General features: G+C 36.5%; 2 protein-coding genes across 6 annotated transcripts; one reads left to right on the top strand and one right to left on the bottom strand.

Annotated features, from left to right (window-relative positions):
* The first annotated feature begins 651 nt into the window (after positions 1-651).
* Positions 652-11194, top strand: LOC107802801 (WPP domain-associated protein-like). Of its 5 annotated transcripts, none has more exons than XM_075249364.1 (7): positions 654-965; positions 1685-4111; positions 6347-6473; positions 7232-7333; positions 7914-7992; positions 10183-10271; positions 10859-11194. In XM_075249364.1, the coding sequence occupies exons 2-5, from the start codon at positions 1698-1700 to the stop codon at positions 7977-7979; spliced, it is 2709 nt and encodes a 902-aa protein (XP_075105465.1). In that variant the 5' UTR covers positions 654-965; positions 1685-1697; the 3' UTR covers positions 7980-7992; positions 10183-10271; positions 10859-11194. The 5 variants fall into 5 exon arrangements, with proteins under 5 accessions (XP_075105469.1, XP_075105465.1, XP_075105467.1 ...); XM_075249366.1 differs by lacking the exon at positions 10859-11194 and adding an exon at positions 10348-10482; XM_075249367.1 differs by lacking the exon at positions 654-965 and adding an exon at positions 1103-1121.
* Positions 11195-13469: 2275 nt separating this feature from the next.
* On the bottom strand, positions 13470-14846 carry LOC107800876 (non-specific lipid-transfer protein C, cotyledon-specific isoform-like). The gene is made up of 2 exons (XM_016624134.2): positions 14176-14846; positions 13470-13681 (listed from the first exon to the last, which is right to left on the bottom strand). The coding sequence occupies exons 1-2, from the start codon at positions 14517-14519 to the stop codon at positions 13669-13671; spliced, it is 357 nt and encodes a 118-aa protein (XP_016479620.1). The 5' UTR covers positions 14520-14846; the 3' UTR covers positions 13470-13668.
* Between the last annotated feature and the right edge of the window lie 4899 nt (positions 14847-19745).

Raw genomic sequence — 19745 nt, 5'->3', positions numbered from 1 at the left:
TAAATTATTATAATAGCAAAGAACTAGACTAAAAATACAAGTGACTAAGATGTACTATAAAATTTTAGAAACTTTGTATAAAAGTATACATATATATAGGTGTAATAATAAATTTAAATAGCTATTTTTATAGTCGGTTTGGTTCGATTTTTTCGGTTATTTTTTTTATTAAAACCAAAACAAAACCAAATTTGATCGGTTTTTAAAATTTAAAACCAAAATCAAACCAAACCTAAAAAGTATCGATTTTTTTGGTCGGTTTGATTTTGTTTTCGGTTTGGTTTGGTTTTTCGGGTTTTTATGAACACCCCTAGTGGTCCTAATCAAGTCAAAATAGGGTCCAAAGTATTTGTGTGGTTATAAAAGCTTCTCATTAAGAGTAAAATTGAAAGTTTAAGCTAAATTATTTCCAACTTTAAAAAGAGATCAATCTTTTTGGAACGGACCAAAAAGAAAATAGGTTCACGTAAATTGCAAGTGTGTGCAAGTGGATGGCTGCATGGACATGCCTCCCTAGTCAAATATGTTTACTAGAAGCTTCAATAAAAAAGGAGGAGAGAGAAAAGGGAGATCAAATGCCAACAAATACTATATTTCTTATTCTACATACAAACAAATAATATATACGTAGGTAGACCACATTTTAGGATTCCACGCTATCGGCATTCTTATTATGACCCTCTTCCTACCAACTTCACCCTCTTATAACAATGACTCAAAACGATGGTAATTCTGTAAATAGCTTCACTTTCGACTCTCATTTCATTTCTATTCACTCCCTCCCGCTCATGAAAAACCCTAACAAAAAGCTGACACTCCAATGAGTCTGAAAATCTAAAAAAACAGTTGGCAGAATTTAACATTTAACGGTCAAATTGGAATTTTTCAAACAAAAAGAACCCTATTTTGAACCTTCAAATTTGGAAATTCTATTGCTTGAAGTAAAGGGTTCAATTTCTTTCCTTGTAAGTTCACACATTTTAGCTTTTCCTACATAATAACTATTGCTTTACTTTTTACTTGTTAACTTTGGTTTAATTAGCTTGTAGTATTAATTAAGCTCAAACTTTAGTTAATGGAGCTGAGGAATTTAATGGATTTCAGTGTATTTTGTTTTATGGGTATGTCTTTGTGATTGTTTATTGTGAAACGCAATTGGGACTTTGCTTAATCTTTCATTAATGATTTTTGGTTGTTGTTGTCTCTTTTATGCCATGATATTAAAAATGAATTTTTTTGACAGAATTAATTTTTTCCAATGGAGCTGTCACTAACAATTACTAGACAAAATATTCTGTTCTTACAAGTAAATGCATGAAACCCGAGTAGGCTTGCAAATCAGATCATGGTACGATCATTCTGAGTTCTCTTAGAAGTGTAATTGGGTATTTGCCGATACACAATCAAATCTGCCTAAGCCTTGGTGGGTAGAGTTACCTGGTACCTGGTACCTGGGAGGTAACAGGTACCCGGGTGGAATACTCGAGGTTTGCTTGTTACTAATGTAGTCTAGTCTCTCTTCTGTTTTTTAAGACGTCATTTAAAAAAAAAAATTCACAGTCAAGGTTTGCTTGTTACTAATGTACTCTAGCCTCTCTTCTGTTTCTGATCCATTGCTTCACTCTGTAGTTGTATTGGTAGTGTCAATGCAGAAGATATGAATACATTGACATACTGTGTGCAGGTATGTTTATCTTATGGGTATCACCGAGGTGTTAGAGAATGGAGGAGCTGGTAATGGGAATGGTATAAATTCATGTGGTGGTAATGCTTATGTGGGAACAAGTAATAGTGGGCCTGAGAGAATGGTGAATGGTGGAAGCGGAAGTGAGAATTTGGGTGATGAAATTTTGGAGGACTTTGACTTGTATTGGGAAGATATCAATGACCGGATGATGGTGTCGAGGATGGTGAGTAACTCTGTTGTTAAGGGAATTGTACGTGCTGTGGAACAAGAGGCGGATGAGAGAATGATTTCTAAGGAAATGGAATTAGCCAAGCTGAAGGAGTATTTGCAATTTCACGATGTGGGTCTGAGTAAAACTGAATCTTTGGGGTCACCTGTGTTAGGGGATGAGCTAGAGGGTTTGAATTCTCAGAAGCATTGGACTTCATCTGATGTTTTTCTGGAACATGAGAAGTTGAGAGAAATTCTGGATGGGCTAAGAAACTCAACCAAGGATCAGTTCAAGAAGCTGAAGAAGGGAATTGATAGGGTTAGAGGCTTCAGCTCTTTCAGAAGGAGTGGTTCTTGTTCAGAGTTGGTGGGTCTTGGTGGCATTTTGCGAGAGAAGGAATCTGAGAGTTGGGTACACGTCGACAAAACACTGAAGAATCTGAAAATGACCATGGAGGCCATTTTCATACGGATGGATGAAATGATACAGTTGTCCAAGACATCAATGGGGCAGTGGCAGGAGGAGCATCTAATTGAATCGGAGCTTGATGCTGTGGTGATGCAGAGTCTGATCCGGGGCATGCAGGAAGGTTTTGAGGACAAATTGTGGGATCAGTATCATCAATCACGTGACATTCGAATTGAGAAGTTGAATGAGATCTCTAGTTTGCGGAATGGTATAGAGATTATATTGAAGTCATTGTCAAGTACAGAAACAGGGCGTCTGACATTACATGGATCTCAGGATGTGGACCACTTTCACCGCAAGATGTCAAGTGAGCATGTGGCATCTTCAAAATCTATTTGGGAGGAAAAAGGGTGGCTGGAGGATTCAAAAAGTGATATACCCGAGAAGTTTGAAGCTGCCTCATTGAAACACATGTCACGGGAGGAAATGGTGGACTATTTTAATAATATGATGACAAAGATGAAGAGAGAACACGAGTCCATTCTGGAAAAGAAAACTGATGACTACTTTGCTCTAAGACGCGAATATCTAAATCTTATAGGAAGGGGGTCTATTGTGCCGCATAAGACGGATCAGGGGGAGTTTGATTTTCTAAGAAAGAAGATCCCAGAAGTTATATTGAAATTGGACGATATCCTTGTAAAGAATAAAAACTGTCCTGAATTTACTCAGAAAGCTGAAAGTTTAGACAATTTGAAGGACAGAATCGACAGCCTTCTTTCGGAAAATCGTCAGCTAAACGAATTGCTTAGAGATAAGGAAAATGACGTGAAGTGTATGTTGTCCGAAATTTCCAGCGCTGCTGAGAAGAGTCGGCAACAGTCTTTTGCTGAAGTTAACATGCTAAAGCAAATAGATGATATCAATTTAGTTGTGGAAGACTTACAGATAGCAGCTTCAGTCCGGGAAGAAGTGTATACATGTTTTCTGAGGGATCTCATTAGAAAGAAAGGCAGAGAAGCTGATGAGTCAAGCATGGAGTTTCATATTATGAATGGAATTTATGATATTATTTTGAGGGAAGCTTACATTAATGCCGAAAGTACCAGCAAATTTGAACTTGAAGATTCAGAGTTAGAGTGTCTGATAGTGCAAGATCTTTATGGAGTGATTTTCAGTGAAGGAATCAAGGATGCTCAGGACAAGCTCAAAGAATTGTACCAGGATTATTTGAATGAAAATGAAGGTCGGATATTTCTTGAGATGAAAGCTATTCAGAGGGAATATGAATTAACATTGGAGGTTGAAGAGAAGGAAAAACTAAAGCAAATGATTTATCAGCTCGAAACGTCAGTGGATGAAAAGGACAAATTAGCAAGAGATGCATCAACTGCTCTAGCAAAGGAGAAGGAACATTTTCAGTTGGTAACTCAAGAGCTCAATGCTGTGAGAGAACATGCAAGTAGGCAGCAAAGATTAGTTTCTGAGAACAATATAGAGTTAGATGCAGTAAAGAGTCAATTGGCAGAAGCATTGGAGCAAATTGAAGTACTGAAGGAGGTGACCCACCAGTTAAATCAAAAGCTTGTAGAGAAGGTGCAGGAGTTAAAAGAAGCTGATGACAAAACAAAGGTGGTCCTTGCTGTTTCTGAGGAGAGGCAGAACATTTTGGCCTTAAATGAAACCAAAGAAATTGAGCAAAGAAAGCAGATGGAAACAGTAATTTGTACGGTGCATGAGCTGTCAAAAATGCTTGCGGATTTTGAATACAGGGTGAATGGCAGTCTTGAAACTAATCATGCGAGGTATGTGCTTCATAATCCACATGGTATTAATGATTACCTTTTAAAGTTATACTTTTCAACCCTCAGGGGTTGGCCTGGTGGCAATTGACTTGAGCCTTGGGTTTGCTCCCTGTCAAGGTCTCAAGTTCGAAACCCACTGGGTGCAAACAATTTCTGAGGGCCATCGGACTGGGTAAAACCTGAATTAACCGTGGTGCACTTGCGAGAAACTCCTTGTCGAGGGCCTGTGCACCCCCGGGATTAGTCGGGGCTCTAAGAGACTCGGACACCCGGTGCAAAAAAAAAAAAAGTTATACTTTTCCACATATGGACTCTTGTGAGTCCTATCAAAATTTTAGATACCAAAAAGTTCTACCGGCACAGTAGAGTTCCAAACTGGGTAAAAGCCTGATTAAAATAGTAATAAATGTAATGACATAAGAAATAAATGATACTCGAAACAATTCTATCTTCCAAAATGGTAAATTTATAGTGATACTATGGAAATGTGTAATATTTTCATTACTCTATATAAGTAAAAAGCAATATATAAAATTTATGTAAATACTTAAATATGCTAGTTCATCTATTGAAAGGGAAATGACATTAAGTTAAATAGTTAATCACAATTGCCTAATATGATTGTTACCGTAATATTACCAATTAAAAAAGGAAGCATTGCTAATGCAGCTGTCATTATTATCTTTATGAAAATCAACTATATGTATGTACTCCCTCCGTTTCAATTTATGTGTCTTACTTTCCTTTTAGTCTATTTCAAAAAGACTGCCTCTTTCTATTTTTAGTAACTATTTAACTCCAACATTTCACATGACATATTTAAGACCACAAGATTTAAGGGCATCTTGGTACATTACACATATCTTTAGTTTAAGACTGCAAGATCTAGAAGTTTCTTACTTAAGCTCCGAGCTAAGTCAAACTAAGACACATAAATTGAAACAGAGGGAGCATTTGATAAGTTAATGTACAATTATTTTGAGATGGCAGTCATCTTTACATTAGCCCCAACAAAAATATGGAATGCCTATAACATAACAAACCCCATTATACATAACTTTGCCATTTTAAAAAATGGGCCAAGATAGAAGCCTAAATGACCCAACAACAGATTTCTTTACTCTAAGTGCTAAACTTGAATTTAAAAGAAGAATCCCTTCTCTTCAAATTGGGATTGCCCGTAAACTTTGCTCTGCTTTCTAATACTAACCTGCCATAGTTTCTTCCTGCCACATCAATCTATAGGCCCTTATATACCAGGGAACATTCAAATGCTGTAGAATAGGACTCTCTTATGCAGCTCAACAGGATCCCTCTTGATATCCATATTGCTTTCTTGATCAAAAAAGAAAAAAAATTTACGTTGTTAAAACTAAACCTTATTGGTCTCAAAAATTTGAATTATACGTAAAAGCTAATCATGAGATGAAATAACACTTACAGTTATTTTCCCCAAGTTTTCTTCATGGAAGGAAAAGATTCTACTTTTTGCTGTCACAAATTGCCAGTTGATTATAAGTTGGATATCTATTTCTATCCTTTAGTTTTTTCCCTTTTGTCGATAATATTTACTCATCTACTCCTTAATGGACTCGTTCTCTCCATGTGCCCTACCCCAGCTATAGATAAGCTATTGTTTAATGCATCAACCTGGTGCGCTAAGATCTCGCTAAAAAAGGACCAGACCACATTGGGTCTTTTCTACAGTTTTACCTTGCTATTTTGTAAGCTACTGTTTTCATGGCTTGAACCCTTGACCTACCGGTCACATGGCAGCTAAGTCTTCCCGTTGTGCCTAGTTTCCCTCCTGTTTACTGCACCAACATGTGCCAAAAAAGTTTTCCAGCACTAAAACATTGTGCATTTCTTTATTGTAGTTTACAAGCCTATTTGTCTATGCATATCCTGATTTTTTTTTGTATGCATCGGAAATCAGGTATATAGGTGTTATAACTGGCTTAGTTATTGTATAGTAATCGGGAATTTTTTTAACTGGATTAAGCATTAACACCATGTTTTTACGGTAGACTGGCTTAATCATTTTATACTAATAGGAAATACAGTGTATACTTGTACATGTTCATTTTTCATTTAACTGGCATAAACACACGCAGGCAGACACGCATGCACATGTGCACACATACACATGGACCTAGGTTATAGAAGATAAGAATTCTTGAATTTTACAATGTGTTGATTTGCCTACAGCATAATAGATTGTCTCAATACTTTCAGGTTGGAGCATTCATCGTGTCAATTGAATTCTCTTGCTAAGAAGACCAATTCACTTAGAAGAACAGTGCTATTGTACCGCCAGAGGCTTGAAAAAAGATGTTCAGATCTTCAAAAGGCCGAGGCTGAGGTAATGACCTGCATTTATTAGGCATAGGAATATAATCAGTTGGAGTATGTTAATCTACATGCAGCCTCCAAACTAATGGAGAGATGGTTGACTTAGGTTAATTGAAAATCTGACTCTCGTTATGATCCCTGCTAAAGTTATCTAACTATAAAGAGACAAAATAAGCAATTGATAGTACGGACATCAAAATGAATTTTCCATTTATATCGATTTCTATTTATTTACAAGCTGTAGAACAACAACGACATCTCAATCCCAAACTACTTGGTTGGCTATTTGAATCATCTATAATCATGCCATTTCATTTGGATAGCTATGAAGATATAAAATTACCTATTAAAAATTGTATTGATCCTGTATATTTTTTTTTGTTTTGCATGTTCATAATAGTTCTCTTTTATCAAAGCATTTTCATAGTAGCTAACTCTGCAATGACTTCAAGTGTAAGTTCCAAGCCTACTACATAAGTAAAAACATCCTTTGATTTATCCATGCTTCTATAGTTTGCCTGATATAGCCCCCAGGGCCTAGCTCAAGTGGCAAAGGGTGGTGGATTTGTGTCTTAGGTTACAGGTTCAAGCCCCCACACCATGCAAAGCAAAGCCTGGTATTTAAGTGGAGAAGGGTAGAGGGGCGGGCCCATTATCCACCGAGTTTCGAAGCCTGCGGTTGGTCCAAAGGATCGGCCCCAGACAGATTTCTCGGTCATCAAAAAAAATATATTAGTTTGCCTGATATATTTTAAATTCTATATTCAGGTTGATCTTTTGGGAGATGAGGTAGATACACTTCTGCGACTACTTGAAAAGATATACATCGCACTTGATCACTACTCGCCAGTTTTGCAGCATTATCCTGGAGTAAGTCAAATCTTCTGCTCAAAGAAATCTTAATTAACTTTCCCCTTCAATATAAGTGTTTTTGGGTTCTTTTGATTTAACTTGGAGCAAGTAAACTTGTTCAAGTATTGTCTCTAAGATTGCAAATACTAAAAATAATTCTATTGAGGCTGCTAGATTCAGGAACTGGCCTTTGCATCTGAATACAGAATTTTTCTTGGCACCAAGTTTTGAAGGACAAGTTAAAGGGAGAAATTAAGAAAAAACAACACCAGAGTATGTAGTAGTTATCATGTGGGGACTATCAGTAACTGCGGTTGAAATGGCAAGTGGGATAAAAGAATTTTCCTGCTGCTGGTGAACAATTCCAGGGGTTGGGTGGAGGATTGGGCATTTAGGACTATCAGTAACTGCGGTTGAAATGGCAAGTGGGATAAAAGACTTTTTCCTGCTGCTGGTGAACAAATTCCAGGGGTTGGGTGGAGGATTGGGCATTTAGGTGTGTGTGTGTGTGTGTGTGTGTGTGTGTAGTTTCCCCTGAAGCTTGTATTGTAAGAGGTAACATTGTATCTTCTTACATATCTCTTTTATTCAAATGCAGATTATTGAAATTCTTAAGCTGATAAGAAAGGAGTTAAGGGGAGATTCTGCTAAACCAGTGAAGTAATCTCCTACATAAGGTAATTTTCTTTTGCTATTGGTTAAATTTTATATGGTGGTCTTGGAAGCAGTATAATATTGCTCGGTTGCTATCAGTTAGAGCACCAGAATACTGGAGTGTGAAATGTCTATGCAAAAGAGTACATATTACTATATTAGTACTTTTGTTTTCTGGATAGTTATTGCTTTCATCTTTCGAACATAAGGAAAAAGGAAACAACTATTGTTGAGTTATGTGCTACTTTTTGTATCTGCTATAGCTTCAACATTAGTCTAGCTTCACCCCCATATATTGGTAAGAATTTTTGAGTTATGCTACTTGTTATGTCCACATTAGCTTCAACATTAGTCAAGCGTCACCCTACCTTTTGGTAAGAAAAGGAAAAAATGAATCTTAGTTAAATAACTGCCCTCCAATTACAATAATTTTGGGAAAATGACATTGTATAGCCACTCTCAAAATAATAGCCGAAAAAATGTATATTTTTTTCTATCTATCTATATATATATATATATATATATATATATATATATATATACACACACACATTATGTATGTTATATACAAATTTTATACACTTTCGGCTACCGAATGTAAATAGTTTTTGGCGCGGGCTAAAAGTTATAATACCCTTGGCTCTTCTTTTTGATAGTATATGCTCCATTCATCATACCTGGTTTTTGCCCATAGTGAACATAAACTCTTTGGGAAAAGAAAAGGGTAGTCACTGTGTATGCATGGAATGCAAGATGTTGTAATTAGAGAAAGGCAAATGACCTAACACATGTTTCATGTTTCCTAGCAAGGTTTTGATAATATAAAAATATCTCATGCAATTCGTGGTCGTAAGTGAAAACTTAGTGAAAGACTGGTTTTTTCTTGTCAACTATGAATTCATCAGGTTTCACTATGGTCTTAAATATTATGACTAATTAGTATGATAGCAAGCTATTAGAAAGAGACCTAAACCAATTGGACTGCCATTTCTTCCTCAAGCCAAGATACAGAGAGGTCCCTAAACCAATTGGATTGCCATTTCTTCCTCAAGCCAAGATACAGAGAGGTCCCTAAACCAATTAGATTGCCATTTCTTCTTTAAGCCAAGATACAGAGAGGTTTCACTCTGAGCTCAGAGATCATGACAAGTTTGGATATTAGCAAGGTACTCCCTACAGTACTGGAGAGCGCTAGACCTATTAGATTGCCAAGTCTTCCTCTAGCCAAGATACAAAACGATTATGAAATTCCACGACACCCAAAAGGAAACCAGTTATTTAAGAAGCGATCTTCCTAACACATGTTTGATGCCTCCTAACAATAATTTGATGGTCATAATAACATATCTCATCCAATTTGTGGTTTCTTAAGTGGAAATTTAACGAAAGGGTGGACCTCCATGGCTTTGGTCTTGTGGTAAGAGCGCTGTGTATGATGTATGGGTTAGGCGCACATCATGGGTTCAAACCCTGCCATAGACAAAAACCCATTATTTAAGTGGAGAAGAGTAGAGAGGTGGCCCATTATCTACTGAGTTTCGAACCATGTGCTATTGGCCCTCAGAGATTTCCCGGTTATATATAAATGCAAATCCTTAATGAAAGGGTGGTGTTCTCTTGTGAATTCATTAGGTTTCACTCTGAGCTTAGAGATTATGACAAGTTAGAATTTTATCAAGCTATTTTTTTTTAGAAGGAAATTTTTTATCAAGCTATTTTTGGACACCAAAATTTGCATTTAGCATATAAATCTAGTGAACTAGTTTTCAGTTTGCTTTTAGAATATAAATCTAGTGAACCAAATCAGTATACAGATTTTTAGACCATAAAAAAGGATTAAATATGAATGATACCAAGTATTTTGAACATTACAGATGTTGCATCTTTTAACAGATTCAGTGTGTTTAGATATAAATAGCGAGATTATATGCGTTGTGGAAGTGTAGATAGTAACGTATTAAAGTCACTTGTTCTTGAAAATATATTTTGGAACTATACCTTGATGTGTTCTACAGTTACCATCTCTTTGACCTGTTAACATTTTACGAACATCATTACAATTTTTAATTACTGGGGGGACTCTACTTTGTTAACATGCATATGTTTGTTAGACCCTATTGAGTATACATGTACTGGAGCTACATCCTAAACCTGCTCAATTGCAACTCTTATTGCATAAGACACAATTCTTTTACTCTATCCACTCAATGCAGGATAGTTCAGCCAATTACCCTCTCTATTGCCAGCCCGAAATAACCATTCATGCCACTTTTACAAGCAGTTAGAAGAATTTCTTGAACAGGTAAGTCTATCATATATTAATATATCAGCACTAAGATAGTGCTTGTCAGTTAAATGGTCTAGGTGCGTGCAAGCAGGCCTGGGTACCTCTGTTCTTAAAAGAAAAAAGAAAGATAGTGCTGGTCAGGAAAAAAAGAAGAAGAAGAAGACGGAATATAGCCCTGTACAAGAGAAGCATTCATTTACATAAGTGCTATTCGGTCTGATACTGAACCAATGAACTCTATTGTATCGTCCTCTGCCATGTATATTCTGTAATCTAGGTGCTTTTTTCGTTCCAAATGGCCCAGCACAAGCAAGCAAGGTGAACTGGTCATATTCCACCGAAAATTTAATAATTCACTCTAGCTCACAGAAAAAAAATTTGAACTACACTATAAAAGGGGCAAAGTAGCTTTTGGAATCAAGCTTGTTGCTAGTTCCGTCTCTGTTTAACTTGTACAACTTTTTAGAGAAGGATATCTATGGGGCTAAGAGATGTTGCAGCATATTTTTGTTTTTTTAAATATAGCAGCATATCTTAGTCTTCTTGCGTCTGTTTCTTTAAAAAATAACCTCGTGTTGCTTCCTGTTTCTCCTGTTGTACAGGTAAGAACTTCAAAACTGGGCAATTTTGTTTTTTCTTGGTCCTGGCTGATGAAATTTGTTGCCATGTGGAGCCTGAAAATCCTGTTAGTAACGAGGACAAGTATTAGGAACATGAAATAGGAGAAGTTCAATAGACCTGTCTTATAGATGACTCCATATTTTCTTGTTATGCAAATTCGATAACATAGGTAGGAAGGACCAAACAACCATAGCTGCTTCTGGGCATTTTAAGTACTTTAGGGTCTTCAACACATTTCCAACTCTTCTTGTACATAGAGAAATAGAATGTAAAAATCATTTTGGATAGTGCAATTCAAAGAAAATCTATGTTTATTATATTCCTTGCTCTGAGATTGCAATTATGATTAACTTTATCAAAGAGACAAATTATATTGATTTTTTCCTGATTGCCATCTATGCTGATGCTAAACTTTCTGAGCCTTCGTTTTTATCTCTTTTTCCCTTTGTTAAAATTTTGCTTTGTGGCGATAATTCGATAATTTCACTTATCCTCCTTGAGATTTTTGGTCTTTCCCTAATTATGTCCTTGTATTGAAAACTTGTCTCACCAAGTAGCATGACTGCATAAGTGCATATACTAAGATTGTTTTGAATAGATGAACGAATAGATAGTGGATGCTCAGTTTAATATCAGACGATAAACAATATTTCGTCTTGTATAGTTGGTTTCCTTCTTTCTTTCTTTTTTTAAAAAAAATTTCATTTGCATACTAATTTGTCAATTTTAAATTATAAAATCTGAAACAACAAAAGTCTGGAAGATTCTGTTGATATCAAAAGTTAGATATGGAAATTTTAGGTGTTTCGTTGTAACGTATATGACAAATATCTTCCATGAGCTACGTATATGTAAATGATAGTGTAGATCAGTCTTTTACAGCTACTTATAGAATCTCAACTGCAAAATACTTCAAATTCAACAATTGGTTGGAGCCTGTAGGTTGTCCCCTTCAACAGATTCATCGAATGGCTGATTCCCAATATCTAATATTGTATGTTTTCGTATAGATTAAAAAGATTAAAACTATCTTATACTATCGACGTGAAAGCATTCCAGGTGCTAAGATTAGATCAAAAGTCTTGTTATCCATATACTATGACCTTTATCAAAAGATTTCATGGGCTGTTCCTAAAAGTGAGAAGTGTATAGGGAACCTAATAGTACTTTACCTAATGGACCATCCTATGAAAGAACCGAACAGCGACCTGACAGACATGTGACCTACCACTGAAATCTAATGGAGCAATTTTTACGGGACAAATTATTTTGAATAGCCACCGTTTTAAAAGTAATCGAAATTTAGCCACTTTTCATGTAAAGATAAATCTGAATGAAAATACTGTCCAAAATTTGAAAAATACTCCAGCATAACTATACTGGAGTTCCAGCATAACTATACTGGAATTCCAGCATAATATACTGGAAGTTCATACACATGTGCTCCAGTCTCCAGTATATTATGCTGGAACTTTCCACGTGTTGGAATCCAGCATAATATGCTGGAAGTTCATACACAAGTGCACCTATCTTCAGTATATTATGATGGACCGGTCCCTATTGCAGCAAAATAGTAGCTTTTTTCCAATGACTTTGCAAACGCTGGCTATTTTTGAATAACCAGCCCGAAAACTGGCTAGCCCGTGCTATTTTTACATTTTTTACCGGAGGTAAAATGGTAGAATGTTCCAATCAACCGAACATTAGAAACAAATCTTAGTCGAACCCAGTTACCACACCCATCCACATATAGTTACTATTATTAGTTACTCCAGTGCCAATCATATTAAGGAAAGTAATGCTGATTGCACATACATTTTTTTACCGACACTATTTATTCTTCAGTGGACGATGGTTCGTACATAATAAGAAGTTAGATATCGTATCTCTTTTTCCTAGGTCATTTGTTATATACCCCAGTTTCTTTTTACTTCTTTTCCTTCACTTTGTAGAAGATCTACAAAGTCAAAGTTAAATTGCTAATCTCATGTCTCTATATAACATAACATTGTCATTTCATATTTAAGAAGTACCGCTTTGCCATTGACCAAATTAAATTTAACTCAAATATGAAGATTTTTAAAGTTACTATCCTATGGCATGTTTGGGAATCCAAATATCCAATACATATATACTGGAGAATATTGTTCATCCTCCAGGATGGATTAAAAGTGAATACAATTTCCATTTTACTTATTTGTCAAGTTCATTGAAAATTTTCTCCCGTTTGACAAGTTCTTTTTTTAATATTTCTTTAATTGTTGTTTGACTTTTCACCCGCTTTAGGGTCTTATTAATCCGGATTCGCACCGAAAGCGCTCCCTACTGTAGCTCTATTCCCTACCAAGATTTGTAATTTACAAATATTGTGAGTATATTTTTTTTTACACTATCAATATATTTTAACACGTCATTGCAGTTAACTTGTCTTATACAATTTCCAAAGTATACTAATTTTACTTTTTATGAATGACAACTTGTAATTAATTTTGAGGTGATCTAACCTAGAATAGTTGTATAGAAGTTAAACTCAATAAAAGAATTAACTCCGGAAAGAAATAATAAAAACAGTTAAAAAAAGATATCCTCACCGAAAGTAGTTGTGAGAACGCTCAATGATTCACTAATAACCTCATAACAAGTGAAAAGTTACAAAAGCCAAGGCCAATGCCCAGGTTGCCTATTACATCACATATATATAGAGCTCTTATTTGCCTATCTCACGTCTTATTCATGTGAGATAACACTAGCTTTTTCCTACTTGCTATAACCTCTCCAAATCAATTTGGTCTTACATGCGAATCCTGCAAATTGACATTCCCAACACACCAAACGTAAGTACATTCGGATAAAGTTAAAAGATTTATTATCTATTACAGTACAAAACTGGGTACGAATTTTCAAACTGGCAAGTCTCATGAATTAGAGAGACAACATGTTCAATTTTTTCATTAAAAATTAGTCTTACCTTACCATTCACAGTCTATTTGGGCAAGCTTGAAAATCGACTCAAATAAGTGGTCTTTACAAAATAAAGAACATTATTTCTAGTCAACGATATTAAGAGATTTTTCTAGAAATTTTCAGAAAATAATTTAAAACTTACTTTTCGAGACAAAGTGAATAATAACTATATACGGACAGTGCAAAAATATTTTTATATATCATATCACCAAAACAATAACTAAAGTAACTGTTTATAGAAAGTGAGATTAGTAAAAAATAAGGTATTTTACCTTGTAAAAATTTTAGTGTAATGCACATGACTTAAACTCTTTTGAAAGAAGATTATACTCACGTTTCACAGTTGGTGTTCATGGAGACAGGGAAGCCAACTTTGATTGTACAAGCAGTGGGAAGTTGGCTAAGGAACTTGTCTTGTACCCCAGCAAAGTTCGTCACACCAGCTTTAAGGCATCTGCAAATATCCTTCTTATCATCCACAGACTTCACGCTTCGTGCCAACTGTTGCAGTCCACTGCAACATGGCGCCGACGGCTTTGCATCCTTCCCTGTGGTAAAGGAGATGCAGGCTGCGGCCTTCATGTCTACAGTGCCACAGGGAATGACTGCTTCATTGATATGAGCAAGAACAAAGAGGACAGAAAGGCACAGAGCAACTGAGTACAAAAGGTTCTTCATGGTTTGTTTGGAAAATGTGTTTGGAAAAATGGAGTGGTGATTGTAATGTACTAAGAGAAGTTTGGATTTATAGCTGTTTGGTTTGCTCTTGGAAGTCAGTGGGAGAAGATTTTATATATAGAAGGAGAAGTTTTATTTTGTGTCTCACACTAGTTGTATGAGACTCTTTTTTGTCTTACAAATTTATGAACCCCAATCTCACACTTCTGGGTCCATAGAAATCTGGGTCCACAAAATTGTGAAATAAAAAAGTTATCTCATACAACTAGCGTGAACTTTTGAGACACGGAATAAAATTTTCTATATAAAAGAGAGAATGGAGCAATTGGTTCTTGCGAGTTGGGAATGAGCTTCCCAAAAAGGTTTGTTGATTGAGCTTTGCAGGAGTTATTTTCTTGGATTGTTAACTTTTGTACTTTAAGGGAAATTCATGTTATCAGTCTTTTCTTGGATTGCCCACCATACAGTACTCCCCCAAATTTAATTTATTGTCACGATCCAAAATCTAATAAATCGTAATGATATCTAACTCAGTCGTTGGATAAGTCAGATAATAGTCAATACAACTATAATGAAGTAAGAAGGGATCAATAAATGAAACAACTAAAACTCTATACAAAATCTCAAAGACTGGTAGTACAAATCATGAACTTCTAAGATTTAGAATTTGCAATGCTGATATGAAATCGATACATCATTTGTTCGGAATATACATAAACAGATTTGCAAATCTAAAGATACCAAGTACAAGTGGCAGTTAATTATAACCGGAACGCAGGTACATCTTCAATGTCAGCTCCCGCCGTACACAACAACATCAACTCCAAAATCTGTACGCAAGATGCAGAAGTGTAGTATGAGTACAACCGACCCCATATACTCAATAAATATCCTAACTAACCTCGGTGAGGTAATAGAAGCAAGAACTATAAATGATAATTGTTGATCACCTGTGCAGTTCATAAAGTTAACAAGTATAGAGCAGATATATGATCAACTCAGGATACCACATGTAAAAACCACCTTGGTGCTTACAATTCTTTGTTTTAAAGTATTCTACTCAGTCAATAATCCAGCATATAAAGAAGATATGCAAGTAAATCAAGTAAACAATCGAGGAAATTACAAGTAAAGATGAAATGCAATAACCAAATATTAGTCTGTTACGGTGCGCAACCAGATCCATATAAAAATACGCCAATAAGTCCTGTTGCGGCGAGCAACCCGATCCAAATAACAATAACCAGATCTCCCAGAGCCCACATCAACCAGAAATCCGTCAGTTTCTCACAATCCGCGTGTACACTATCAAGAGAAAAACATGAGAAGGTGACCCTAGGGGGATAGATCCATATCCACACGTAAGCACATTCAATTCAACGTGTTATTAGCCCGGTGTGGTCACAGGCTCAATATCATAATCTGCCGACGTGGGCACATGCCCAATATAACGAATCTGCCAAGCGTGGTCACATGCTATATTACAATACGCCAGGCATGGTCACAAGCATAACAACACATCCGCCCGGCGTGGTCACGTACATAACAATACACTCCGCCCGGAGTGGTCACATGCATAACAACACAATCCGTCTAGCATGGTCACATGCATAACAACACAATCCTCCCGGCATGGTCACGGGCATAACAATACAATCCGTCCGGCATGTTCACATGCATCCAGTCCAAATCAGAAGGCACAAAAGCAAATATACAAGAATACATGTATATGATGAATGAATATCAGATTTCATAATATCAATTATCAAGTTCATTCAGGAAATTAGTCTCTATGCAATCCTCAAACATGGATTAAATAGTTCACAAAAAGGTTACAAGTATGAGATACATCACAACATAAAGCTTAACAGTCAATTCTAGGCATACTATAGCATAAGCACTACCCAAATATGGATATATCCCCCGGTGCTCAAACATGGGCTCAAACCCCACACATGTACGCACCTATAGCACGTAGTCATCACAAATAACTCAGAAACAAGTGCCTCAACCAAGTTTATATAAGATACTTACCTCAAGTAAGTCAAATCAAATACCAAGCAAGCCAAATAATACTTTAGAAACACATCCTGCGCAAATCAACCTCTAAACGGCTCGAAACTAGCAAAAATTAACTCAAAACATCAAATAACGCCTAGGAAAACAAACCCAAACGATAAAGGTCGAATCTTTAATCAAATACTCAAAGGCAACCAAAAAGTCAAACCCGAAATAGTACCTTGGAACCTGATAAAACTTACTACTTCCGATAACTCATTCAATTACGAGTCCAACCATACTAATTTCACTCAAATCCGACTCCCGATCGATGTTCAAAACTCAAATATTCACTTTAGGAAAGTTTAAACAAAAACCCCCAATTTCTCTTTTAAATCACTAATTAATTACCAAAAATCGAAGTTGGTATCACGAAATATAACCAAAACTGAGTAAAAAAATACTTATCCCAATCCATGTGGTTAAATTGCCTCCAAAATCATCCAAAGCTGAGCTCCATAGCTCAAAATATGATAAAATGAACAAACTCTCGAATTATATAGAATCTGCCTAGCATTTCCAGATATGTGGTCACATTGTCGCATCTGCGAACACCGCTTCTGCGTTACAAAACTCGCACCTGCGAGTCACCCACACCTCATAGGAATCCGACGTGCCTGTGGATATGCATCTGTAGAAAGATAATTGTAGATGCGCAAAACTCAACTCCTAGCCGACTCGCTTCTACGGCCACAGGTCCGCATCTGCGGACTCGCAGTTGCGACAATAACTTCGCACATGCGTTCCCATCTTGCATTCACCATACATCGCATCTGGACCTAAATGGCCGCACCTGCGGCACCACATCTATGGCCATCCAATCACATATGCAAAAACATCAGAGGCATGAATCATCAACAATGAAATAAATCCAAAACATTGTTCGCAACTAATCCAAAACACAGTCGAGGCCCCCGAGACCTCATCCAAACGTTCCAAAAAGTCTCAAAACATAATACGGACCCACTCAAGGCCTCAATATACACATAACAACATCAAAACCACGAATCACATATCAAATCAAACTTAATGGACTTTTGAACTCTTAACTTTCAAAACTCGTCCCGAACCATATCAAATCAACTCGGAATGACTTCAAATTTTTCACACAAGCTCCAAATAACATAACAAACATATTCCAACTCTCGGAATAGCAATCCGAACCCGGTATCAACAAAGTCAACTCCCAGTCAAACCTATGAACTTTCCAAACTTTCAAATTGCCAACTTTCGCTAAATAGTGTCGAAACCTTCTAAAAATATCCAAATACAAATCCGGGCATACGCTTAAGTCCAAAATTACTAACCGGACCTAATGGAACCATCAAAACTCCAATTCGAGGTTAAATACATAAAAGACAAACTTGGTCAACTCTTCCAGCTTAAAGCTTCCCAGTTGAGAATCATTCTTCCAAACCAATCCCGAATCACCTGAAAACAAATACCGATGATTCACACAAGTAATAATACATCATAAGAATCTACCCAAAACTTTAAATAGCTGAATGGAATACAAATGCTCAAAACGACCGTGTGGGTTGTTACATTCTCCACCATTTAAACATATGTTTGTCTTCGAACGTGCCAAGAGTCATTCCAAAGCCATCAAAGCAATATATAAACTCACTGTACACATATCAGTGGGTGATCCCATGTCTCCCCAATCTATATAAGCCTGACAACACAACATAACTGAAGATCTTTACTTTAACCTTAGTCCATAAACCTTAGAGTCAAATCCCCAATCTCCAGAATCCATTACCCGATTCTCACATTTATGCACTTATAAGTTTGAACAATCCGAATCACTACATAACCACGAGCCAAAAGGTAATCACATGATGTGCCATATAACTAAGATACTCATAGGAATAACTCCTAACCATATAATAGTTGCTCAATAACAAACCTGGTACCGATAACAAACCTCATATCAAATAAAACATTGTTCTGAACCTTAGCACAATGCCAATGATGACAGGAACAAGCATAAACTCTTAACCACCTATCAAATCAACAGGTCATGGGGCTCTCTCGTCCGACAAGAACTATAGCCAAATTCTAAGATGATTAGCGACATTATTCTTCCAAACCTACAGGTAATAAAATCCGATAGCACCCATTATAGGTCTAATGACCTCATCTCATCATATTCAAGATGCTATACTGACATGCTACACCAATACATCTCAAGGACACAAACCGTGCAATCTGTGCACCTATAAGAAATAACCCAAATGTACCCAAAAATGGAAAATGACTCCAATGCGAGAACTATTATACAAGCTCAACATATACCACCACAAGCACAATGCTATGAATCCATCACACAAGGGAGAACCAAAGCACCCAAAATCAACACAAAGGATCATATCCCAACATAACTCCGCCACAGTGCGTGACCCAATCCAAACATCGGTCCACCTGAAATACCTCGAGTCCTAATTCTCAAAATAAAAAACACACACAATTCAATATCAAGTACACAAAGTGCATGACCATAACCTTAGAGAAATGGACAGAACAACATACTACAACCCGGAAAGACCATAACCAAGACGCATTCAACCATTCAACACCCCAAGAGTCATTTCGCTCGAATTCCGCTACAAGGCCCAAATAGAACCGCATCATGTGTGCAAATAACCAACAGATCACATCCCATTGTAGCATAGAAGAGTAAAACATAGAACATATCAGAACACGAACAAGCTCAACTCTAACCGAATGACACCTCTCAACAATAACACTGTTGAGTCAGCAAATTTGACCCGGTGTAAAATTCACATCATCATTGGGATTACCAATGCCCCCATCCAAATCAACTCCGATTATACAAAGACAGATAAATAACCCTCCAAAATTCTACAATAACCTAATCATAATATATACTATTAGCTGTCTAAATTTGGCCATACCTTCGCATTCCGCAACCAAGGAACAATCTGCCTCCAAGAACTCCCAGCCTCCAAATCTCTAGAATACCAGAATTACCATATCTGATCCTAACTCGACCACTCCAATGACTGATGCATCCTTCATACACAATCATTACATGAGAAATACTTCCATAATTCTTTCGTACCGCATAGCAAAATCTGATCATCAGCAGTTGATCAGCCAGGTGATTACCGCAATACCAATGAAGCATCCATAAGTCAAAATACT

The sequence above is a fragment of the Nicotiana tabacum genome, chromosome 3 (genome assembly GCF_000715075.1).
Source record: "Nicotiana tabacum cultivar K326 chromosome 3, ASM71507v2, whole genome shotgun sequence".
In the NCBI taxonomy this organism is placed as follows: Eukaryota; Viridiplantae; Streptophyta; class Magnoliopsida; order Solanales; family Solanaceae; genus Nicotiana; species Nicotiana tabacum.
The sequence above is the reverse complement of the archived record's forward strand: the minus strand, read 5'-3'. Positions and strand labels throughout refer to the sequence as shown.

Bases quoted from the DNA above. Each gene is read 5' to 3' on its own strand.
- LOC107802801 (XM_075249368.1), top strand. From the start codon at position 1,698: ATGGGTATCACCGAGGTGTTAGAGAATGGAGGAGCTGGTAATGGGAAT. The intron at 4,112-6,346 runs GTATGTGCTTCA...CAATACTTTCAG, and splicing joins CTTGAAACTAATCATGCGAG to GTTGGAGCATTCATCGTGTC. The intron at 6,474-7,231 runs GTAATGACCTGC...TTCTATATTCAG, and splicing joins TTCAAAAGGCCGAGGCTGAG to GTTGATCTTTTGGGAGATGA.
- LOC107800876 (XM_016624134.2), bottom strand. From the start codon at position 14,519: ATGAAGAACCTTTTGTACTCAGTTGCTCTGTGCCTTTCTGTCCTCTTT.